This window comes from Tinamus guttatus, unplaced genomic scaffold (genome assembly GCF_059628265.1).
Source record: "Tinamus guttatus ecotype Peru unplaced genomic scaffold, ASM5962826v1 Tinamus_guttatus_pri_ptg000942l, whole genome shotgun sequence".
NCBI classification, from domain to species: domain Eukaryota; kingdom Metazoa; phylum Chordata; class Aves; order Tinamiformes; family Tinamidae; genus Tinamus; species Tinamus guttatus.
Genome location: NW_028289476.1, coordinates 535,062 through 559,756, shown reverse-complemented (window position 1 = coordinate 559,756; position 24,695 = coordinate 535,062). Strand labels below are relative to the sequence as shown.

At 49.2% G+C, this 24,695-nt stretch overlaps 1 protein-coding gene across 1 annotated transcript in view; it reads left to right on the top strand.

Annotated features, from left to right (window-relative positions):
* Positions 1 to 24,695, top strand: part of ARIH1 (ariadne RBR E3 ubiquitin protein ligase 1) — a 47,525-nt gene that overhangs the window by 4,454 nt on the left and 18,376 nt on the right. The window contains exons 2-3 of the mRNA XM_088538179.1: positions 14,150 to 14,217; positions 21,253 to 21,397. Coding sequence (XP_088394305.1) covers positions 14,150 to 14,217; positions 21,253 to 21,397 — 213 coding nt within the window. The remainder of the gene's footprint in view (positions 1 to 14,149; positions 14,218 to 21,252; positions 21,398 to 24,695) is intronic.

Sequence of the window (24,695 nt, the reverse complement as noted above, 5' to 3'; positions counted from 1 at the left end):
TGTATGTGCGAGTCTCCAGCCTACCCTAGACATCGTACTTCAGTGGCACATTTGCTCAGCGCTTTAGATTTCCCTGTTAGGCCAAGGGTAAATCTTGTGGCTGGCCCTGAGTCAAAATTGATGCTGATTTGTTTTGCCCCAGTGTAATTTTACAAAAATCACCACGAGCAGCTTTCTACCAATGGACATTGCTGCAGATGGGGACTGGGATGTATTGGGGATATTTCAAAGTGAAACTGAAAACACTGTTGTTGGTTTCAACTGCTCTAAAATATTTGTATTATTATTCATCTCTTCTTAAAAAGGGGGAATACTAAATTATAGATACAGTAATTGGCATTTCCTGTGGGTTTGATTTGAGCTGCTAGGAACCAAACTGGCCATGCAAAGTAGAAACGTTACCTCCACCAGGACGTGGTGGCTCCGGTGCCGTTGAGAAGTCGGGGTTGAAACGGCAGCTCTCATTTCATGCTTCGTGATGTGAAACAAGGGCTATTTCTGGGAATAACGTGGTACGCTGGAAGTAAGACGCAAAACGAAGCTGCAGTTTACGCTTTCCCACGTATCCCAGCTTCTGCCTCTCCTGTTTTTTTTTAAGCTTGCATGAGTTAAGTTTCACTATTGGAAATACAAACCAGCTTCTGATGCTGCCTCTGTTTTTGTGATGGAGGTGTAGCGTTGGCCCTGCACAGAATTGTTTCATGTTTCTCCTTAGTGCTGTTTGGCCAAAAAATATGTTCAGGAGCGTGACGCAGGTCTTGCTGTGACAGTCTCCCCCTCCTTGGGCTTAAAGCTGAGACCTGCAGCACTTTGTTGTTAGTTTGAAGTGGCAGCACTGACTCGTAAGTCAAAGGTAGCTCCTTGCACAGTGTTTCCCTCAAGTCTCCCTGATGCCTGCTGTATTTTTTTTTTTTCATTTTCTAGTTTGAAAATAAGCTCTTTTCCCAATTCTTTCCTGAACAAGGTAAGCCAAACGAGGAGACTGTTCCACAGGATTTGGGGTCAGATGGAGCAGAGCAGTGTAAGGAAGCGATCATTCAACTCTGAACTGTGCTCCTGTTACAATAGTGAGTCGAGATTTTCATACAGAAATCATTTCCATCTGTTCAGGGTTGTCCCACTCCCGGGCCTGTGGATCTCCTTTCCTATTTTTTGAGTTGAAGGCATCTAAAAATAAAGAGGTGTTTTTGCTTGTTTGCTTTTGGCTGTGTTTTATTATTGGGCACCAGTGAAGAAAGCTGGGAGGCTTTTGAGCGCGTACAGATGTGCAGTGCTGCTGTATTTCAGGCAGTCATCCAGTAGCTTCTGCGTTTGCAAGAACATTGCAGCCCCGTTGCTGTAAAAGGGGCTTGGAGGGATTGCAGGGACCCGGAATTCCAAATGGAATTTGAATGTGGCCCAGAATATAGGCGCCTGCATGGCTGAGAAAGGATGGACGCTTGTAGGGTGTCGGTGCCGGAGACTCCGTACGAGCCGGAGCCAAAACTCTTATTTTGTGATTTGGTGATGAAAATTCAGATGATGTTTTGGTCTTTACTGTTGCAGGTTTTTCTTTGGGGAATGGGGAGCGTTTCTGGCCCATGTGCGTTGCCTCTGCTTGCCGTGGTTTTGCTTTTGATCTGGAGCCGTGATGGCAACGCCGCTTCCAGGAGCACTTCGGAAACGGCCGTCGGAGGCTGCACGAGGAGCCGGGTCTCGGGAGCGCTCGTACTTTGTCAGTCGGCCTTTCGAATTTGAAATGCCCCCATAACTGCAGGCACCTTTCAAATGAAGTCCCTTGTTTTCCTGGCTGTTTGCTGGGTGATTATTTTTGGTATTTGGACTAGCTCATTGTGGTAAATGCGTTTGAGTGTTGCGCGAACACAGTGGCTCGAGCAACTCTGCACCAAGTCTTTTCTGTGTTTTTAGAGAGCAAGGACCTTTGCCAACGTCAGCAATAATTTCAAATTCAGAGCCTTGCACAGGTACTTTGAACAGTATCTAAATCCTTCTGAAGAAGGAAGAAGCTAATAAGCCATTAGAAGTATTTTCTGGGAAATATAAAGAGCTGTTTTTGTCATAACTTAGATACCTCTTCTGGAAACCTTGGCCTGCCTCGTGGAAACACGCTGGGAGTTGTGCCCTTTGGTTGCTCCCCAGACTCGGCTTCTTGGTCATCTGCAAAGACAAATTACAAGCTTGATAATTTGGTTCCTGCCTTCCCAGTGCTTCAAAGGAATAGCCTGTGCATGACAGCGTGATGTTGTGTGTGTTACCTCCCCAGATGAGGGACGTAGGCTCTTAACCTTGGTTTGCAGCAGCTAAGCAGGATATGGGGGTAGGTGCTGCTAAGAAGGATTCTGCTTGAGCAAAATAAAATCCTCTTGGAGTGGCAAATGCTCAGTAAAAACACAGACTTCAGGAGAGAGCTGGTGAAACTGCACCTGAAAATACCAGCTGGAAAAATAACTGCCTTTTGGGGAGTTGCTCCCAAGGATTCTTAAACTCATTTGCTGTTTCTGCTGTGAAGGTGAATGCACAAAGCTGCCTTCTGAGGTATAGCCATAAGTATTTTAAGTGGTTCTAAAGGTTTCTGTTTGACACCTGTTGCTAGAAGCTAGGTCAAGCCCTGAAGGGTCCCGTGGGATAGGTTGTGTCAGCGTAGTGCTCGGGTGAGGGACACTTGACCTGTTTACTTCACCAAAACTCTGTTAGAGCCACCGGAGAAGTAGCTGGTGTTTGAGCAAGGCCGTTACATTAAAGCCCCAGAAGGGCCTGCCCAGCTCTCCTGTCCATGCAGCTCTTGGATGCGTGTGGGAAGGTGGAAGAGTCACTGTGTAGTAAGAGCCCATCACTCCCAACAACTTCCCCTGGGTTTTTCCCTTTGGTTTCTGAGCGGTGGGCTAGGCGCAATGGGCAGTTGTCACTGGACTTCCCTTGCGTGTCCACCAGTAACGCTCCCGGCCTCGAGCTTGGGTTTTTGGTCCCTGCAGTGATCTTAGGGAGATGCAGCGCTTCGAAGGTGCTCCCCTTCTCTTGCAGCCTCAAAAAGGGGCCTGCCTACCGGCGTGCTTCCATGCTACCGTGGGATGCCCTTGGCTTAGGGCATTCCCCATGGAGCTGGTTTGCAGGGCTGGGTAGAGGGCTCAGCGATGCCTTCGTCAAACGCGCCTCCTCTTCCTCACTCTGATCAGCCGCTTCCCTGCTGACCCTTCAGGCAGTTGCTTGGCTCCCTTTGCCGGGCGAGGTGGTGATTGAGTTGCTCAACTGTGCTCTGTCAGCAGGAGAAATGTAACTATACCTGAAGCCGTAATTTTGGTGGCCCGTTTTGGGCACGCGGGTGGCCAGGGGAGCGCATTCAGCTTGTGAATTCTGGCTCCTCGTCGCAAACTTTGATCTCCTCCCTGGTGGACGGCTTCGGCCTGCGCAAGCTCTTGTGTAACCCACCGCGAGCGCTGCCGGCATTCCTTTGTCTGGCCAGCAGCAGCATGCGGAGGGATTAGGGGAAAACAGGAGGATTCGCATGAGTAAATAGTCTCCTTCTTGCCCGAAGAGCAAGTTAACCCTTCGTGATCTGTGTCCCCTTTGGGCCACGGGGCTGAGAAAGAGGGAGGTGGAAGGAGTGGAAGGATGAGCTAAGGGCTGCTTCTAGCAAGAGGAAGTGTGTGGCATCTCCAGGATGTCACCCGAGGAGAAATCTCAAATCGGCCAGCAAAAGCCCCAAGGCCTGGTGAGACCCCAGAGGAAGTGCTCAGCAGTGACAGAGCTTCAGCGAGTTGCACACTTCAAATCAGCCAACAGTTGTTGATAGAAAGTTGATAAGAACCTCCAGCAGTAAAATAGCAACTCGGCTTCCCTTCTCCCGCAACGTCCCTGCCTTAAAATGAGGAACGCGGCTTCACGTTCTGCATTCCTGTATGAATTAACCTAGTCGAGGCTTTGTGAAGTTGTCTCGTTGCTGTGAAAAGTGTTCGGGTTGAAGTCCCATGAGTGTGCAGACAGACTCTTTTTTTTTTTTTTTAAAGCAACAAAAAAAATCAGAATTACGATGAAGATGTCATGAGCAAACCTTTGTCACTATGATGATATGTTACTAATGATTCTGCTGTGGCAACCAAAAGGGCGGTCTGGGCAAACTGACTTTTTTCTTTGTTTTGTAAGTGTTTTATATCTGCGTTAGTCTGTTTTGTAGTGAGCGTGTACAAGCCCTTTCCCATTTACATCTCTACTTGGTAAGAGGATGTGTTTGAAATTTCCTTATTCGTATTGCTCAAAGCAGGCAAAATTTAGTACTTGAAATGATACTCTGCTATGTTTTTTGTCATCTTGAGCAGAGATAGTTGATAGTCAGTGCAGGTGTAGTTATTCAGGACAGTTGCAGTAAGGAATTGATATGCAAGGTCATGCAGATCCTGAACTGTTGCCTTTAGAAATGTCAAATACTTTGCCTTCCCTTGGGAATTTAACAGTGGGGTAGTAGAAATGGGTTTGATTTTTATATAGGGAGAGGTAGAACACTTGCTTCTTGGCTAAGTTTCTTGAGTCATTTCTCAGTCTCTCATCATTTATTTTCCTGCTTCAGTGATTCTCCAACAGTGATGCTGCTCTTCAGGATCTCTGTCAGCTACTGCCCCGTTCACCATACACAAAATCTCGTACCTGACTAGGGATGTTCCCTATTATTTCATGAAAGGGAAAAAGGTGCTTTGGAGGGTTTGCACGTGCTCCCTGGTTTTAAAAGATTTTAAAGCACTTCTGGTTAAACGAGTACAAACTTGTAGAAAGTCAGGTCTTTAAAGCAGCCCCATGAGGAAATGGGGAAAAGGCTGGAAAGGCATTCCTGCATTTGGGCTCTCCCGCAGGTGATTTTCCATTATTTCTGCACTGAATCCCAACAGAGCTTTTTCTCAAACTTGAGTGAGTTCAGGTAGTTGGTTAAAAGTGGCTACAGTGGTTAGATACTGCAGCGAAGACACATACTGATAGCTGTATTTAAAAGGACAAGTGACCAAGGTTGAACAAGGGAACTGGCTGAATGTCCTTTCTTCAAGGAGTTTCTGTGCTGCCTTTTGAGGAAAACGTGTTTTGAGGTGTAAACAGGTAAAAACTACTCCTTATAGTGGAAATCCTGGCTCCTGAAACGAGGCATTGTTGGGGGCTCTGTTTTTTGGCTGTGGAAAGGAGCAGGGTTAAGTGAGCGTGGTGTGGTAAATTGCTAAGTCATCATTTAGTAATGGTGTGAGCAAGAAGAGTTTTGCTGGGAAAAAAGGCTCTTGGCAGATTTTTCTTAGTGCAGATGCAGCTTCTGCCAGCAAAAAAAAAAAAAAGTGCTTTTGCAGGTAGAGCTTATTTTGTGCAGGGAAGTGATATAAACTATAATGACATCTGCTCTGGGGCTTTTGCCAACATAAAAGCGTTGCCAAAGATTACATTCCCAAGATATTGCTGTATTGGCAGTGGTTTCCTGGGCCTATCTCTTTTAAAAGTGTTAAAAGACTTCAAAGGTGTTTTGCTCAGCTAGGAATTGCAGACAAGGGCCTAGGCATTAACTGGGCAGGCGTGTGTCCCGTTCGTCAAGGGGACCTGGTGAGTACAAACCCCAGATTCCCCGCTGCAGAGGGTTAAGGCCTTCCCACTCCGCGTTGCGGTGGAATTTGGAAGATGTCCGGCCTTCTGCTAGAAAGGAAAGAAAATTCATTGGCACCATTTTGTATTGGGAATTGAAAAGGTGGTGGGAAGAATCGTGATCCGTCTATGGAGCTGGGTCGCTAAGCAGGGGCTCTGGCTAAACCTAAGTCATGGGCTGACCCAGTGCTGTGACCACGTATGGATTTAGGCACCCTGGGGCCTTTGTGGAGCCATGGGGCTCAAGTCTGCCTAAGCCAGGTGTATTTTGTTGTGGAGCAGGATGCTGTTTGGGTGGTTGGGGGAAGTTGCCCTTCCGTCAAACGGAGGGGGCAGGAAGGGGACAGCTTGTAAAGCTGCTCGAAGGAGGGGACAAAGCCACAAGCAGTAAACCAGGCAGAGGGCAGAGAAGTGCTCAGTGCTCGGATGCCGACCAAGCCAGGGCCTGGAGAAGAAAGATAAGACGGAAGATGTTAAGGATTCTCTTTTCTTTCTAGAAACTTCCCTGCTCTCTTAGCCCCAGGCACTTTAAAATCTCTTGCGCTGAGCCTGTTTCTGGCTGACACGTGCTCCGGAGGGTTGGCAGCAGCGTGCTGCTGTGGCCCTGTGTCAAAGTGTGTTTGGGAAAACCTGCCCGTTGCTCTGAGATGTTGGTAATTGGGCTGGCTGTCGTTTAGCTTTCAAGGGAGATGTCCAAGGTATTGATTCCGGGCACTACCTGAACGCTGCTAGTGGAGTGGGTTCTCTTGCCTTGCTGCTTTTCCCTTCCCCATGTCCCCCTTTTGTTGGGAAATGTCAGTTAGGTCCTGAAGTGGAAGCCCAGATGTGGAAGATGGGTCACATAAGCTAAAAACCTGTCTGGTAGAGGGAAAAATATACATAATTGGCCTGGCAATGCACCCTGAGGCAAGGGTCTGTCCGTGCGCAGGAGTTATCCTGGAAGTGATCGATTTTGGGGAATGGGCTTGGAGGCGATCCACGGTTTGGTGGGATTATCTCTTAGTCCCGTTGATGAACATCTAAACCCTCTTTGTGCTTGACCAGGTTTCACAGGAATAGATGTTTGCTGTTATTGCCCAGCACCAAAGGCAAATCGGAGGCGGGTCACCCAGGACCGGAGACTTAACCAGTACTCGAGAGTGCCATTGAATACCCTTGGAGCGCGCTCCTTCGAAGAGAGGACCTTTGAGACCAAGAATAGGGCAATTGGAGAGGTCTTTCTAGAGAATTTGTGTAACTTAGTCCAGAAAACCAGTTATTGGTTGTCTCCCTGCCCCCTTGGCACATGTTCGAGCCAACAAGTGTTTTCTGTGCAAGTTGTCTACCTTTCATTGTCCGCGAATTATCAGGAGTTTGTCTTTTGTAGTATTACTGTGTTGTTAGGTGTCAGAAAATATGCTCTTCTGCGTGAAGTTTACTTTGCTGCTCTGTCATCTTCAAAAAAAAAAAAAATGCAAGTGGGATAGATGTTTTTTCAGTCAGGTAATATCTGATAATATATATAAGAACAGACCGAGGGGAATGAAGCAGTGAACACCCAAAATGCAGTTGCTTATCTTGGTGTAAGAAGCTTTCTGTAAAGCTGCTGTTAAAAGCAAACCAAACGAAACCCCATTTACTAGGGTGGTAAGAATGGTCCAGCGCTGAAACATCTCTGCGCCTTAGCGTCCTTCCAAGGCCCCGCGCCCGTTCAGTGCCCACGCGCTTTGACCACATGATGCCTTGGACAGACTTAAAGCAGCACAAGGGAAGCCCTGCTACCTTCGGGGCACGAGAAATCCACGGAATGCTCCCAACTATACCTGTATGGCAGTAACCGGGTGGGCAGTGTCACGGCCAGCCTGTTCCTGGCATCGTGGAAGGGCCTGGAAACCCCAGCGAGTAGAGAATGGACAAGGAGGGGCAGGCCTGGGCTCGGCAAACGTATTGCACCCAGAAAACGGGCACAAATCCCGTGGGTGGATCTGACTCTTGAATAAAATCTGAAAATGAACAATGCACACTGTGAGGAAGGAGTGAAATCTGTTTGTTTATGTATGTAGATATTATATATATGTGTATTTATGTATGAAAAAGAAGCAGGGAAAATCTTTTCCCTTGAAATTGTTTCCAAGACATCTGAGGTGTTGCAAAAAGCAGTTGTGCTTTTGCGCCCTTTCAGCTTCGTGCCTTCGCCTTCTGTTCCTCCTTCGGAAAAGGCCGTTTCGCGCAGCTTGCGTGGGCAGATCTCTGCCTTCCCGGCAGTGCTCGGTGTGCTCGGAAGAGGACCTGGACGCCCACGGAAGCCGGTGTTTCTCCGCAGCCCCAAGGCGGCCCTTGGGATTGTTTCCTGCGCATCAGCTGGATGGGTTGCTGACCTGACACGTGCCACGGCGAGTCTTTCCAAAACTGACTGAGGAAAGAGAAAAGGTGCCTGTCTGTCCTGGTGGCCACCTCACTTGATTGCATTGAGGATGCCTCTTTGGGAGCAGTGCCAACCTGTGTGAAGTCACTATTTAAATCTTCTGTTTTGGTATCCCAACCGAAAATAGCACCGAGACACTATTGAAGCTATAGACAGGGCTAGATTAATAATCGCTCTTATTAATAGCTCTACTCTACCCTGGGGTGGCCACCTCCTTCAAGATCTGGGTTGCAATGGAGAAAATAGTTGGAAAAAGCTGGCAAAAATGACATTGTACTCATTTTCCAAACGAGAAACGCTCTTTTCTGGATGATGCTCTTGGAGGTGAAGGGTAAAGCTGCTAGTGGGACGATGGACGAGGGTGAGGGGGACCAGTCTTTCCAGCAGCCTGTGCCCTCCAGTGCTCTTAAGGCTTTGGGGCAAGAAAATTTGGAGGGTCCGTGAACCCTGGAACACCCAGCCTGGCCGTGCTTGGCAAGTGGCTCTCAACAGGCTGGTTTTTATAAAAAGAAAATTCTTGGAAGCCAGTCCACGTTGTCCGTGTTGTGCCAGCTCAACTGTCTGGCCACACAGTGATCCTGACCTGGGGTAAAAATAGCCCAGCAAGCCCTCTCGGCCCGTCACGGAGAGGTCGGCGGTAGGCCCGGGAGCGGCAGTTGGGTGAGTTTGGTTGGTTGCTGAAATAAATGTTTTTCAAAGCTGTCTCTTCATGGTCTGGTGGTGATGGGATGTAGCGTCTTTGAAACAGGTTTTACAGACTGTGTTTCCCTGCTTTGCTTGTTGCTAGAAATTGTTCCGGAGGGTGTTTTCCCCGTCTCGAAATAGGGTCTGTAAATTCAGAGTCTTTCTTTCAAAAAGTCTTTGCAAGGTTGTTCGAACTCTGAGACACGATGCCATTTAAAGTGAATTACACTTAAAAAAAAAAAAAAAAAAAAAAACCCGAATAATCTAAGTAGTTGTTACTTTTCCTTGTAGGAAAGAGAAAACAGAGCAGGCACAAAGCTAAACTATTTGTGTTTCTGGAGAAGCCAAGCAGTTTCTTGCCTGGTTCAGGTCAGCCTTGGCACTTTATCTCCTTCTGTGGCCAGATGTGCCCTTGCATCCCTCTGGAACCACCATGGGATGTTCTCTCTGAGCTCAACACCAGTGAGTTGTAGAGGTTTGATGAGAGAAGAGGTGTCTTTCATGGTCTTCTGGAGGCTGTTGGTCTGCAAGATCCCAAGGGGCTAACAGTATCGAATGATGCTTCTCACTGTTGTTAGGTTTGCTTGTTGTCCAGAGAAGAGGAACAGTTTCTGCATTTGATGGGTTTATGTTTGGACTTGATGATCTTGGAGGCCCTTTCCAACCAGAGTGACTCTGATCTGGTGTAGCTGGGTCCGTTTGTGGTTCGTGTCCGTGAGCAGCGCGGTGACTGTCGGGCAGGTGAGCGCAGGCTGAGCGCCAAAGCACGTGGCGTGGGGTGAGAATCTCTACAGTGTGAGTCCATGCAGGATGGAGGGGAAAAGTGGGTTCTGCAGGAGCAGCTGTGTGTAATTTTGAGAGAAGGAGGATTAAAGGCTGTTTCTTGGACACCCCTGCCTCAGCAGCGCGCAGCGGGTGTGCGAGGAAGGCGCCTACGTGTAGTTTGTCTGTGGCCAGGAGATGGGTGTCTCGGTGCTTTTCCTAAATAGCCCCCTGTGTTTGGTATCTGTTTGTCTCATTGGTTTCTCGTGCTGGTGGAAGCGACACTGTGAGGCTTTGGGTGTTGACTAAAGGTTTAGCCCGAGAGGGGTGGTGGTGGTTACTAGGGATGTGAATGCCACTAGGTGAACCCGTGGGTCCTTCATGCTCAGGGCTGCCGAAACGGTTTTGGGTCGAGGATAATTTGAGGATCCTTCCCTTCCCAGCGTAGCTGTTGGGTGCCATGTGTTGTTTTCCTCCTCTGTTATGGGAGATATTAAAGAGCTACCGAAATAGTAAATTGAAAGAGTTCTATGGAAATGGTGCCATCACCCTCTCCTACTCTTTTGAGGCTGCTCTTTGCACACTCGTGAGTGGGAGGCAGGAGAAGGGAAGGTTGAGGCAAAAATGGATTTTTTGCAGCGTACTCTCGCACCCATGTGCTTCCACTCTAGTTCTCTCTCAGTACGGCAGCTTTAGTTGCTTAGGGGAGACATGGGTGACTAGCTGTGGTGCACGTCGCTTATGCGGATCTGCTGAGTTTTGGTGCCTGCGTCAAGTTTCTTCTGCTGGGAGACAACCAAAGGAGTAATAGCTTGGGCAATACTGTCCTTGTGGGCGGTCAGACAGTAACACTTGTTAATCTAAAAGGGATTGAATGTGAGAAATTGTTTGTGTAAAGCATGTCCATTTGGAGACCTCTGGTTCTACAGTTTTTCAGAAGTGGCCTAAGTTTCTCGATTTCCTGATGTCTCCAAAGCTTCGTTCCTCAAGAGCTTGACTTTATACCCAAGAACTGAAGCGAAGGAAGCAGGAGGCAACGCTGTTCAGGAGAAATGAATTAACAGCTCTCTATCTCACTGTCAAACCTCTGCTCTGGCGTAGAAGCAGGCACAAATCCCTTCCCCGGCTGTAACCCGCATGCGGCTTTTCCACTGGCGTCGGGTTGGTGGCGGAGTCTCTGCGGTGCTCCGAGCGCCAGGGCTGTCCAAACGCTCCAGAAGCACGCTGATAAATGTGTGTTTGCCTTTGCTTATTTATTTAGACTTACTGCACTGAATTCAGTTTTTGCATTTCCACATCTGCTAATTCATCCTGGAGTTGTCACCTTAGTAATTTCTTTGATTTAAAAACTTTGTTAGACAATAGCTCTCTGTCATGGCTCTTAATGATTAACCTGAAAATGTTCCAAAAGGCTCAAAGGAAACGTAAAGCAGCTGACTGCTTCATTTCTGTTTCTTGGACCAGTTAAATGAAGTAATTGCTTTCGCTGGAGTTGTTTTATTTGATCTTCCTTTGCTAAGAGCAGATATGTTCATCAGGACTAGAAAAAGGAGGGAAATGCAGACAGGTTACTACAAGTAGAGATCGTATTATTAAGCTTCTGTTTTTTGCCATAGTGTGATGGTAGTGATCCATAACTTTGTAAAATCTGATCCTCAAAGTCAGAGGACATGTGCGAAGGGCATTTAATGGGATGAAGTAGGATGGATTATGGGGACGCTTGCTTCTTGATCGCTGGTGACACTCGGTGCCGTTGAGCATCTCCAGCTTGTGTCAAGGCCAACGGAGGTGTGTGCCGTGTCCGTACCCTGCTTGCTGGGGTCAGCGGGGAAACTGCTACATGGCTCATCCTGCTTCCCGGCCATCCGACGTCCGGGGAACCGGCGCTGCTTATCCCGCTGCAAGAGGGAAAACCCAAACCACGAAATGGGAAGAAGCAAAATGATGACTCTCACGGAGCCAGCTCTCCGGGTGGCTCAGCTGAGAGCAGCCCTCGAGTTGTTATTGAGCGGTTTAATCTGCTGCGAGCGCTCGCGTCGCTGCGACTGCGGCCTCCCGGCGCGTGATGGGAAGCTGCGCTCGGCAGCACGCTCCTGGCCACCAGAAACTGCGGGTATTGACTGCAGGGCCCATCTGCAAAGATGGGAATGCTAATGGATGAGGTGCTGCAATCGGTCATGCTGCAAATTCTGCTGTTTGAAAGCTCCTCTTGGAGCTAATGTCCCACTAATCCTTAAGCCTTAAATCACGTAGAGTGCTTGTGCGCGTCCGAGTGCCTCCTTCCAATCCGTACACTCCTATTCTGGCTGCAGAAAGAACCTGATCCAACTTGGATGCTTGTAACCGAGCTTCCGGTTTGAGAAAATTGCACCGCATGGTGCGTTTTGGCTTGTTTCCTCCTCCGTTGGAGTGCTATCTGCTGAAGTAAGACCTGCACGTCTCATTCCTGAAGTTTTCCAGGGTTTTCCTGTGCCTCTGTCTCATGCTGGCACCCATGTGCCTGAGTGTGGTGCTGTACATCGCAGGAACAAGTGCAGATATTCCTGCTGCAGAGTAGCCGGAGAGCGGATCCGCTCGGAGCAGATGGATGCTTAGCTGCTTTGCTCACCGTGGAAATCCCTGCGGAAGCACCGGCTCCGCGGGCGGAGAATTCCCACAAAATGGCCTCTTCTCCCAGCTTGCCTGTCTGGATAGCAACTGGCTCCGCTGCCTTGAGCTCCCGGCCATCGTCGTTTGGGCTGTGTAAGAGGGAAGGGTAAACCAGCTCCATGGCCCCAGCCTTCACCAAAGCACGTTGGGATGAAAATGGAACACTTGAGGGAGCTTTTCCCCGACTTACCATCTGGCTGCTTTGCTTAATATTATTATTAATGTTTGGTGCTGTAAGTGGAAAGTACCCCTTGCAAAAAGGCATTTCCTCGCTGCAGCGGCGGTCCCGGTGGCGCAGCCTGTCTGCGCCCTGTCACCGGGATGCGGCGGGCGCCGCGGGGCTCGGCCGTCCCCGGAGCTTGGCGCCGCCACTCGCGTGCGGGGGACGGCAGCGCGGTGGTAACGCGGGCCCCGGGCGAAACCGGCCTCGGCGCGGGGCTGAAAGCTCGAGCCGTTCTGGTGCCGAGGCGAGGAGCAGCCCGCACGGAGCCGCGGGAGTGGAGCGGCCGTTGCGGAGATCCGGCTGCAGCTCAGGGAAGCCAAGGCCCAGGAAGGTGACAGGAGCTTCCCCTGCTCCGCCGCGTCAGTCTCCGTGCGCTGAACTGTCAGCACCAGGCTCTCGAGTGGAAGCCTGCGGTGACGGGCTGGTTTGGACCTCACCTGCACGAAATAAAGCTGCTTTTCTCCTGCGACCCTGCCGGGCCGTTGAGGGGCTCTCATGTACAGGGACGAGTCTTGGAGAGCTGCGTGGCGGCTGCTTCCCTGGCGAAATGCAGAAGGCCCTACCGAAACCGGAGCCTCTTGCTGCAGCCACGTGTCCTTTGGGGAGCCCTGAGGTGCCCGGCCGCCGCTGCAGAGCAGTTTCCTTCCTTTAATGTAGCCTTTTTCTCCAGCTCGAGCTGCTTGTACTGTTGCCCACAACCTTTTTTTGCGGATCGGGAGCATGTCAGGAGCAAGGGATGGGACTAAAGCCCTGGATAAATGTGTGAGGGTGCCCGAAGGATCAACAGAGAAGCCTATGGGTGAAACCCCGGGTGTTCAGCGCAAGGCTTCCTGGAGGCAAGACTTGTTGCAGAAAATGCTTTAGTTGTGGCACTCCTCAAGTTTGAAGCTGCCTGAATTTGCCCCGACCCGGCTGCGCTGGCATTAAGAGGGGTGGGAGCGCGCTGTGGAGGGGAGCGGAGCGTCGCTTTGGCAGCGGATACCACGAGGCCCCTTCGGGATGCCTTCCCTGCAGAGGTTTGGCTGCTGCTTTCCTGCCAAAACCACCGTCCCGCTCATCCCCGGCTGCCTCCCGCTGCCTTCCGCCTTGTGCTGCTGCGGCCGCATGAGAAGCAGATTGGGGAACTGATTCAGGAAGAAAACAGCTTTGAGAAAGGAGGAGAAAAAGCTTTTTGGAGCCGTAATTTGCAATGTTTTAGCATAAAGCAGCTGTGCTAGCGAGGAGAGTGAGGAAAGGGGGGCGCGAGTGGGCTCAGCGCAGGGACTGCCGCTTCAGGGGACAGCAGTGGCTTTTTTGGCAGCTCAAAGTTGTAGCTGTAGCCCGGGGGCTCCAAAAATTGCATTGCTCTGTTATGTCCTACTTTTCATCGGCTTCGCAGTGTCCGTAGAAAATTTGCCCCGCGGCCAACTTCCATTTTGGTGTCAGATGGCAGCGTGCGCGCGTCGGCCGTCCCTGGCCCAAGCGGGGACACGCTCGGGGCTTAGGGAGATGGTTTGGGTGAAGGGAGACGGGATGCGCTTGGTGCATGGGGGAGATGCTCCATGGCTTGTTCCATTTCTTTTACCGGGAATTGTGCAGTTCCTTGACTCCTCAACGCCGACCTGCTCCATAGAGCTCTTCTGCTCTGTAGAATTGCTCCTAATTTTTATTACCTGCCATGTGCTAAACTATTTTCCAGGGCTATGTTACATGATCCCTGTGGACAATGTGTGTTTTCGGGCACACCGACTGCCCTGTGTGCTTGGGGTACCCATAACAGGGCGGCAGCTCCGTCGGCATTTTCCTTCCACGCTCCTAATTTCCTCCTTTTTTTTCCCCTCCAGAATCCAGCGACTATCACTCGGATACTGCTTAGCCATTTCAACTGGGACAAGGAGAAGCTCATGGAGAGGTAAGAGCCACCCTAGCCCCCAGCAGCACTTGAGACCTGCAAGAAACACTCGTGGCTGGATTAGCAACACTGGGTGAATGTGCAGGACGCGGCAGGAGAGGCTCCTGTGACAGCTCCAAGTGCTCCCCCACCCCTTAGCAGCCTTTCCTGGTCAAGAGCGACTCCTCATCTTAATGGTAATAACACACATTAGGCTTCAAAGAAGCTTTGGAAGTTGCCTTGGGCTTCATCCTCTCAGCCCTGGGTTTTATTTCGGGTGTAGATGGTGCCTTGAGTTGTGCCTTCCTTCCCCCTGCAAGCAGCGCGTTTTGCTGCCGCTTCTCCTCTTTGAATCCTGATTCTGGGCGAGGGTTGCTGGTGAAGATACTTTTAATAGTTTGCTACACTTGTAACCTGCCCTGGTTCCTTTTTTTTTTTTTTTTTTTTTTTTGCTTATTTATTTATTTATTTATTTATTTTAACCCCAGTGTTGCTGTTGAGGAGATATTACTCTTGAAAACCTGGATGGGGGCATTAGCCTGGCGTAGAAGCAGCAGGAAAGCCAGGGCAGGGACCGTGGTGGGAGAAGCCGGGATGTTTAATCTATAAGAGCTTGTGCAGAGAAGCATTTTGTTAGTATTGTTAGCTCAATAAATATTAATTAACAGCTGACAAGTGTTCTCTGCTGTGGGTTGAGGCAGAGCCTGCCTGTCTGTGGGAGCAAGGTGCTTTTACCAGGGGAGAGGAGCAGCGAATACTCCGTTTGCTTGTGGATGACTTTGCAGTTGAGGAATTTCCTCAAGGGTAGGGGTTTAATGACACCCTTGCCTGCTCCTGTGTGGTGTTTCCAGTTGCTGATGGAGCTTGGGTATCTTTTGTTTTGCTTAGCCTAGATTTTCTTCTGAACTGATAATATATACATATATATATATATATATATATCCTAAGTGTTTCAGCTTTTATTTTCCGGAGACTAATGACCTCAATCAGTTAACGCTGAAGGTATCTGAAGGCCTCTTGTTGCAGGGACGAGTGTAGCCGCTTTGAGGTTATTTAACTTGGGCTTCAGCTGTTGAGCACGTGGACTCGGTTCCCTGGCCATGGCCACTGTCTGCTCAGTGAGTTGCTGCTGCTGCTGCTTTTGGTCAGGTTGAAGCTTCCTCTTGTTTGCTGTCTCCATCTCGCTTTGGGGTACTTTGACATAAATGTACTGGAATTTGACCCTTTTATACAATAGGCTTTTTGCCCTTCTCACTTAGATCTCTGCTTGTTAAGACTGGTACCAATTAAAAAAAATGGTTCTTTTTTTTTCCAAAGGGGGATATTAGCAACTTCTGTGTGAGGCCTTATTGTTATAGGGCTTTCCAACAGAAACATTTTAAATACGTGTAAATATTTACAAAATTGACAGGTAAACAGTGGTTCTCAGCACATGTTCATTAAAACACTTATCTTAATTCTATAGAATTATCCCTGTGAGTAATGTTGTGAGTGAGCCTTGCTACACAACTATTGCACACTGGTGAGATTTTTGCTGCTAATGCTCTGTTGTACTAGAAAAAGCTGGAAGCAGTTTCTTCAATTATCTGCTCTCAGTCATCCCTTTGCCAAGTAGCCGACGAGAAGTCTTGGTAGCCAGGCTGGGAAACAGGAGGGCTACGATGGCGACGGCATCTGCTCCCTGAAAACGAGGCGATTTGGAGAGGTGGTTTCCACTGAGAAGAAGGTGACGGGCTGATTAAGCCCAAACATGGACCAGATCTTCCAAAAACAGAGCTCTGAAAGGCCAAAAGAAAAAAAAAAAGGGGGGGGGGGAAGACATTCCAAACACTTCAAAAAACCCTAAACCTAGAATGAGCAGTGGCCACTCACCTGGTCTTCGGTGTCAGCCTTGAGTCTGACATCTGCAGCCTGTTGTTAGCTGCAGCATAGTCTGCAGCAGACTGCAGACTTTTCTAGCTTTATTCTTTTTTTCTCTGTGGGGTTTGTTATTTTAAACACCTTTAACTGGTAAATGTTTGGCCTCTTTTACTCCTAATAATCTCCAGGAAGCCTTCCCGGTGCATTACTGATGCTGCTTGCAGTGTGGAGCAGTTTGTTGCTTGCTGAGGTACAAAATTTGGGTGCAAGCTCTGCTGTTGATTGCCCACCAAGTCGGAGCCGGAGCTCAGCTGTCCGTGGCATTTCTGTGCAGGCCAAAGCGGCGCCTCTTTTCCCTTAGCTCAGCGTGAATCAGCGTGACCCTGCAGGCTGCCTTGTCCAACTCTGCCTGCGGGACAGCAGATAAACTGGGCGGCTTCGTTTTCCATGCGTGGTGGAAGTTGCTAGGTCTGAGTCTGGGAGATTGAAAGATTCCATATTTTAAAGCATTAAAACCTCTTGGTCGCGATTTTGTCCTGTTCTGCACATTTTGAAAGAACAGTTTATTTTTGTCTGTGGCAGCTTTGTCGTGGGCTAATTGCATGGAGTTATTAAGAGACCAAATACGTTACAGATTCCACCTAAACTGAAGCAATATCCACAGCTGGAAAAATGTTCCGTCCACTGGTGAGGCGCCAGTTATCTGGCTGTGTTTGGGAGCAAAGCTGGTGTGTTGGGGTGGATTTATTGGCAGGACAGAAGCAGGCACGGGGGCAAATACTGGAGTTCAGCTTCTGGTGCCCTGTGTGATGCCCACATTTTGGAGAAACCTCTATGTGCTGCAGAGAGTGAAGTGCAGCTCTCCTCCCGCACCTGGAAAGAAGCTCCCTCTGCCCATTGCTCTAAGGAAAAGCATCCAGCTGTAGCCAGAGACCCGGCTTAATCACTTGGAGGTGCAGAAAGATACTGAAGTAGAGATCCAGGCTCCTGGAGGTGCTTATCCACATGGGTGCATGTCCTTGTCCTCTCGGCAGGGACTCCCTGTTGCCCTTGAAGTCGGCGTTCCGGCTCCTCTCCGGGTACCGTCGTCCCCCTTTCCTCTGGGCGTGCAGGAGCCGATGGCTGTTTGTCGGCCATGCCGAGCAGCTGCCCGTGGCGGGCGTCCTGCGGCGCAGATACCATCTCCTGCTTGAGTACAACCGTTAGAGCCATGCACTCGTGTTCCGAACCGCGTTCGCCAAGGGGAATTTCCCGGGTACTGAGAGCCGCCTTATTTCAGTGAGGAGGATTTTCATTTGTGATATTCCCTTGGATGGGATTTGATTATGGCTAGAGAATCGTTGTTAGGCAGTTAGTCATTAGTTAGTCATGAGACAGGAGTGTCCACACAGACCAAGACTTTCTTAAGGAAAATCGCTGGATCCCTCAGCTAACAAGACGTGATGCTGGTATGGACTTGGTTTTGGTAATCACTGAAGAAATTATAAGGATTTGAAAACAGTTTTCACTTGTGTGACTATTGATCTGAAGTAGCAGGAATAAGCACCATGATCTGTAATGGAGAAAAAAGAACTTTGATAAAATGAACAGAACTGGTTACTGAGCTCAGCTGTATTGAGCAAAAAGACCCCAATGTTGAATAGGCTGTAGCTATCAGGAGTCCTAAAACTATGGAATATCTGCAGCACAAAGGGAGAAGGGGGAGTGCGAGAGATTTAATGCCAAGCCGCTCTGGATGAAGAATAATAATTTCCAAAATGTTCTCTGCTCCTCCCCAAGTTGAAAAGGAGGGACCTCGCAACCAAGAAGCAACCACGTAAGAGCCAGAGCTGTAGCAATGGGGTGGGAATAGGTGAAAGTCAAGCTCAGCTCTTTGTAGAGCTTCCCTGGCCAAAAGAGTAAGAATTCAGGGAGGAGGAAGAGTCTGCAGTAAAGAGAAGCTAGAGATGAATCAATAAAACCAAAATTAACCTCCTGGTGTCATTAAGAAGTGGTTTTTGCCTTACGGCCCGCAGGAAAGATGTTGCGTGGAGAGGAGAGTGAAGGTGGGCGCAGGGGTGGGCACGGGGCGTGTGGAGATGCCTCGGAATGGGGCCAGCAGCCGAGGTGGAAGCTGTTAGCGAAGACCCTGATCCCTCTGGGGATGGGCAGCGACGTGGCGGGAGGCTGTTATGCGGCATTTGGTTGAGGAGGATCCCAGATGTCGCAGAGGAAGAGTGGGATAGCCCGGAGGACTCCAGCGATAGCGGCAGTAAAAAGTGTCAAGATGGGTCTCGTCAACACAGAGACAGAGAAGATGGGATTTCTGGTAGAGAATGAGATGGAGCTGCGGCCATGGAGGGACTCTGGAGACGTGCAGTGTGTTTAGGATGCCTCAGGGGAGACGTTTCCAGGAGAAATGCAGAGGTGTTGGGAAAACTGTACAAGGTTCTCAGGAAATCTCTCTGGATTTGCTGTGTTCTGGCTTCCTTGGGGGCAACGGGGAGGAATGGAAGCAGGAACCAGCAGCTGAAGTTTGCCAGGGTGGCTGAGGATGTGGAGAAACATGGGAAGGAGGTGGGAGCTGCCCTGCTTCATCCTGCCTGGGAAAGGGGAGGAAGAGGGTTACGTCTCTGCGAACCCCTCAGCGGGAAGCGTGTGGGAAGGGAGAGAGTCCATGATCTTCTGATGCTCCATGTTGGAAACTGATTCCCAAGCGTTGGAGGAGCTGGAACAGGATCAGCTGGGAGCTGGGTGTGTTCATCCAGGGCCTGGCGGAGGCGTTCTGTGAAAGACGCTGTTGGACTTTGCTCCCGAGTGTCCCTGTCGCTCGTTTGCTTCCCGGAAAGGCCGGGTAGCTCTTTTGTTTCCTTACTTCACAATTTCAGCATGGTTGTTCTCGAGTCTGAGACACGTGCGTGCAAACAGTTGTGGAAATTATTTTCTCAGTGCAGCCTGGCACACTGTAGAAATAAATGAAAGAAGTGATAGAATTTCTTCACTGGAGAGATGAAAGAACAAATGAAAGAAAACAGCTTGCAGGCCCAAAATGGGAAGAGAGGAATGCGCACTGCCCTGTTTCCCTCAGAAACTGGTACTGTTTGCTCTTACTTTCTATCTCTTTATTGGGAAAATCGTGAAAGTCTGGGAGGGAACTGCATATTGTGAATTAGGTGCCCATTGGTATTTAGAAAGGGTAGGTAATTCCAGGTGAAAAACTGTTGTTAGTGATGGTCCATGTTCCTGAGCCCCAGCTGAAAGTGCTGGGGCTCAAAACAGTGGCTTTTGCAGGGGTTTTATGGCCTAATGAAAGTGGCAAAGTCACATTCCTCATGTGACCTGCACGCTTTAAAGTCAGCTCACCATTAAAAATAGCTCTGATATTTGCATGCACTTATAGCTGACGGCAAATGTTGGCATTAAAGTTGCATCGTAGGGTTTGTCTTTGGAAGCCCTCATTTTCTTTGCAGCTGTCACGCCCCGCTATTTGCCTGCTGTTTGGAACCGAGGCCCTGTGGTGCTGATCACACGAGAACGCTCAGCCTGGTAGAAACCTTCTGTGGAGTTAAATATTTATCCATGACTGCTCAGTAGACAAATACTGCATAGAGTGGGAGTGCACCGAATTAACTTGCTGAAATTTTTAGATATTAGCCATCCCAAAAGCAAACATAATACTATGGATGAGCGAAATCCATGAGCCAGCTTTGGAGAAGAGTGGCCAAACCCTAGGGCATCCCATAATTCCAGAATTATCCACCAGCTTGGGAGCTGAGTGACCTGAAAACAAGCACCTGGCGCGTGCAAGGTTTGCTCAGGACGGGGTGAGCTGCACCAAGAAGCTTCTGAAGCAGCAGGGACCGCTCTGTGGGGCGCAGCTGGGTGCGACTTGCGGGAGGCAGCTGGGTTACGTGTTGTGTGTGTTGCTGGGCCCATGTTTTTGAGAGAGATGATCTTTCCCCAGCAGAAAGACTTTAATCTCCGTGCTGCCTAGGCTTGATTTGCTGGTCTTAAGTGTAGCTGTGGTCAGATGCTCTCTTTTTTTCCAAGCACTTGCCATCTTGTGTGGATTCAAATTGTGGAAGATGGTGGTGGAGGAGAGGAGGGGTAAAGGCTCCTCAGAGCCCTGCTGGCGCACGGGGACGCAGCGAGCGAGGTTAACTCGGTAGCTGTCGCCTTGGATTAGCTCTTTGCAATTGCTGCGGGCTGGAGAAAGCTCTGGTGTCTGGGTGCTGGCAGGAGGCCGTCCTGCCCACGCACAGCCCTTCTGTATCTGCAAACTTGGAATTGTCTCTCCTTGGGAGGTTGCTGCGATGTTGCTAATTGGAGGCAGAAAGATGCTTGGAAGGCTGAGATTTGGTCCACAAGGCTGGCGATATGTTCACTCTGCTGCAGGCTTAAATGGAAGACTGGCTGAAGCAGAGCTCAGATGCCTGATATATCAGTAGTTTTCCTCAACCTCGAGGTGTTTCAGAAATGTAGCGCTGCATGTGCCTTAAATTGGAGAAATGCAGCGCTGCAGGTGCTTTCCAACCAGACACGAGTGCACCCTGCTCTGGAGAGCAAGGAGGGAAGTGCTAAAGTCCAGTTGGAGACGACTGGACTCCAGTCAGCTCTTTGGGGCACACCTAATGTAAACTGAAAACACAAAACTTGGTCACTAGGGACGTGCTGCTTCACAAACCAGGGCTCAAGGTGCTGCTGTTGGCCTCACTTTAATGTTGTGGCAATTAGAACATTTGCAGAAAATGGAAGAATTAAGCTGAAATGAGATTTGAACCTGGTGACATCAAGGCTGCACTTTAGGAAAGTATCTCGATTCCTAGAATGTGAAACAAGATATTTTTATTATATCCATATATATATATTTTAGCTAGTCTTGGAGCTTTAATGCAAAACTCTAGAGAATCATCAAATAATTAAATTAATGTTCCATTTGTGCTAGCTTGACTGGAATGCAATTGAAGGTGTCTTAACTTTTAGGAGCACCCAATATGAGCCCAAATATCTGGGGGGGTGAAAAAAAATGTCTAATATCCCTGTCTGTAGTCAGGACCATAGTGTGATATGTTGGTGAAGAGTCTGTTAAAAGTAGTGGATATGTGAGTTTTACAAAGCGACACCTCCAACTGTGCACATCTAACTCCTGAACAGAGTTTGAAAAATGACTTGCAGACAGGGCGGTTACATTTGCTTTCTCGTATGTGCATCGTGCAGGTACTTCGATGGCAACTTGGAGAAGCTCTTTGCAGAGTGTCACGTAATTAATCCCAGTAAAAAGTCCCGGACGCGCCAGATGAACACGCGGTCGTCGGCCCAGGATATGCCTTGTCAGATCTGCTACCTGAACTACCCAAACTCGGTGAGTCCTCGTCAGCCACGGCCGTGTTTTGAGTGAAAACCATCTGTATTTTCCTCTCTGGAACTTCCCTCAATGCTCACGGGCACCTCTCTGAGATCTGATCCTTCAATATTCTAAAAAGCCTTTAAGAAGAAACTGAGGTTTAATTTGTTGATTGATTCTTCTAATCTGTAGGATGTGTTTGAAAGAAAGGGGAGCGGGAGAGGATAAAGTTTCTGTTTTTTTTTTTTACCGTAGCAGCCTTGTGTGCTTCAGCTGATCCAGGTAACATAGGGGAGGGCACAGAACTATGTAGTGCTTCATACACTCACTTTAATCCTTGCTTGGACAAAGCAAGTTTGCCAATTTTTTTTAAAAAGCACTGCTACCCCCTCAGAAAGAACCACAAGGAACATTTGAGTACCCAGAGAGGAGATTTTATTTCCAAGGAAATGGTTATCCTTTCTGCAAAAGGGGGTGCTGGGCAGCAGGGAAGTGAAGTTATTTAGAAAAAGGGACCAGCAAACCAAGTGACTTCTAAGTGTGTCAGAGACCCACTGAGACACGTAACTAAATGATACATGACAGAAAATAAATAAATGGGGAATCTTGAGAGACTAAGGGATTTACTCGCGTAGAAGGAAGAGATAGGAAGTTGCTTATAAAGGAAGCAAATAATGGTGTAAAATAGTCAAGATATCAAGTTCAGGGTATAACTGAGTGGGCCTGGGGTAAAATCAAGTTGAGCTGTTCAGGAAGCAGAGCCAATGGGACAGTCCGTGTGGTCTCCAGGTGGAGAGGCTGAGGTAGAAGGGCTTGCTGGGGCTCTTGTTCCATCTCCTGGTTTGTGGCAGGGTGGGTGAGAGCTGCTTTTCCATGGGCACTTCCAAAGCGTGAACTTCCAGATGTGCTAATGGGAGACACCGGCTGCTTCTGTGTCCTCTACAGGCAGCTCCCTAGCTTGGAATTTTCTAGGGGAGGGCACTGTGATGGGAGGTCCTGGAAGAAATTCTGATTAGTGGAAAAGTCGAAGCAGGAATTGCCTTTGTTTATCGGAACTCACCTTTCTGTGTGAAACTCTTCTGGCCATCTAAAACACTGTGTCATCTGCCTGACCTTCTTTAAGGAGAAGAGTGGTTCTTAAGGGAGGTTTCCACAGGCGCTTGGGCTCGCTTTCCAGCAGTAATGGAAACCATCAGGAGCTCTGTTTTTTACGAGCAGCCTTGCATAAAGGCCCCTCACTGCTGGAGCTTGGTGCGAGGCTTTGCCCTGCTTGCAACGGGCCGGCTGAGCTCCGCAGCATTCAGATCGCTCTCGAGCGAGGAACCGCAGCCCTGTGTGCGTCTCCTTGCCTGCTCTGACTGCCTTTGTAGGGAATATTTACAAAACGGAGTTGTTGCTTTCTATCCAGAGGTGCCTAAAATTGGAGAGCTTTGTCTATCTTTCTATCTTAGACTGAAATGTCACTGTTTATCCATCACGGGTATTTCCGTGTCAGATAGTAAGGAAGCAAAGTAAGCCTGAATTTAAGCCTTGCGGCATTTTAAATTAGAATAATGGAAAAAAAATGAGGGAAAGCACAAGAGGAGACATCTTCAGTATCTTAATATCCATCTACAGAAGAGGTTCTTTGGAAAATTCTTGTTTAGGTTTGATATCTGTCTGGTACCTTCTCAAAATTCCCCTTAGGACATAAAATCTATTTGGGTTCTAGACCAGCACGTTTGTTTTAGTACTTGCTCATGTGCTTCTCCTTTCCGCTCTGTAGACCACGCTGCGTCCCCTACAAAGGGTGACAGGACAAAAGTTTATTTACTACTGCCATGGGGATGAGGATGAGTGACGTGTAGAGCGCCCGAAAGGTATTGCACACAGCAGGCTCCTGGCTCCTCCTGGGCTCTCCTGAGCTCCACTGCTTCCAAGCAGATGTATGGAAGCAACCTTTAAGACACGGCCGTGGGCAAATACTGAGTCTCTGTGGTAGCCGAGTGAGGTCGGAAGAGCTTTGGTTGCCTCCACTAAACTGTGAGGAGAATGGCTGTGGTGTTTTGTGCTACTCCTGCAAAGTGCAGCATGAGATGCCCTTAAGGGAGCCTCCATCCTGGTGATTTGAAGGCTTAAGCAAAATATTTTGCATTCTCTGGGTCTCCATGAATCAGTGCTGGGTCTCGACAGACACCAATAAAGGTTTCACCAGGAGCAAAGCAAAGACAGGAGTAGAGAAGGGGCATCGTGTTGCTGCCTCCCCTCTGAAATCTCTTCCTTTGGGTCCCGTTGGAGAGGATCCTGCTGGAAGCTGTGGTACCAGCTGCTTGTTCAGGTGCCTCGCAGATGTAGCCTGTTGGCCTGGTGCTGCCCGGCTCGCTTACAGACGGGAGGGAGGCCAGAGTGAGGCCCTCGTGGTGAGCACACCTTGGACGAGCTGGTCCTTCCTCTGATGAACTTGGTGCCTCGGGAAGAGGAGCGGCAGCGCGGCCGGCGGTGCCATGGCTCCACAAGGAGAGGAGGTGCCTAGCGCCTCGAGCATCCGTGAGGCGGGAGCCGAGCTGTCCCCTGCGGTGGCGTGACCCTTCTGTGAGCCCTTGCCCTTGGCAGTTGCCTCTTGGGCTTTCTTGCTTCCTCCCTTGACGTCTGCTGTCAGCTCAGTCAAAAATAATTGGGAACTCCCTCAAAGTCAAGAAATGAGTCGAACGATGCCGCAAGCTCTCGGGAGGAAGCGTGGGGGCTGCCCTTTACTTGGGCTTGTAGGAAGTCTTGTCACTACCTGAAATAACCAAGTCGGTCTACGCTGAAGATACGCGATTACCCCGTGTGGTTTTTATTTTTCCTGCTCTGTGCCGTTTCCCTCGCTGCAGGAGTGGGTAGGTTCAGCCAGGCACGATCCCCTTGTCCACGACTGGTCCCGTTGCGTGCGGAGGAGCCCTGGTTCTGGGGAACACTTGGACCTTCTTCGGGCTGGATTGTGGTTGCAATCCTGAGTCTCCAACGGCCAAGGAAGCAATTTTAGCAGAAGTCCTCTTTTTCCTTCAAACCGACTCTCCTTTGTCTGATTGACCCCATCCTGCTGCTGTTTCAGGCTGTTCTGCAGTAATTTCTGTAGTTTCATGTAAGATCATGGCACCTCGGGGTGACGTCCTTGTTTCCTCTGACTGGCTAGGAATAAGAAAGTGTGAAAAATGAGGCCATCAGGCAGAAACCTGCATAGTATCACGAATGGACTGGTTCAGATGGAGTCGGTCCCTGCGCCTGGCTCACAACATGAACCAACTGAGATGACCCAAGATTTCATTTCAGTCTTTGCCCTTCACCGTTCGCTTCT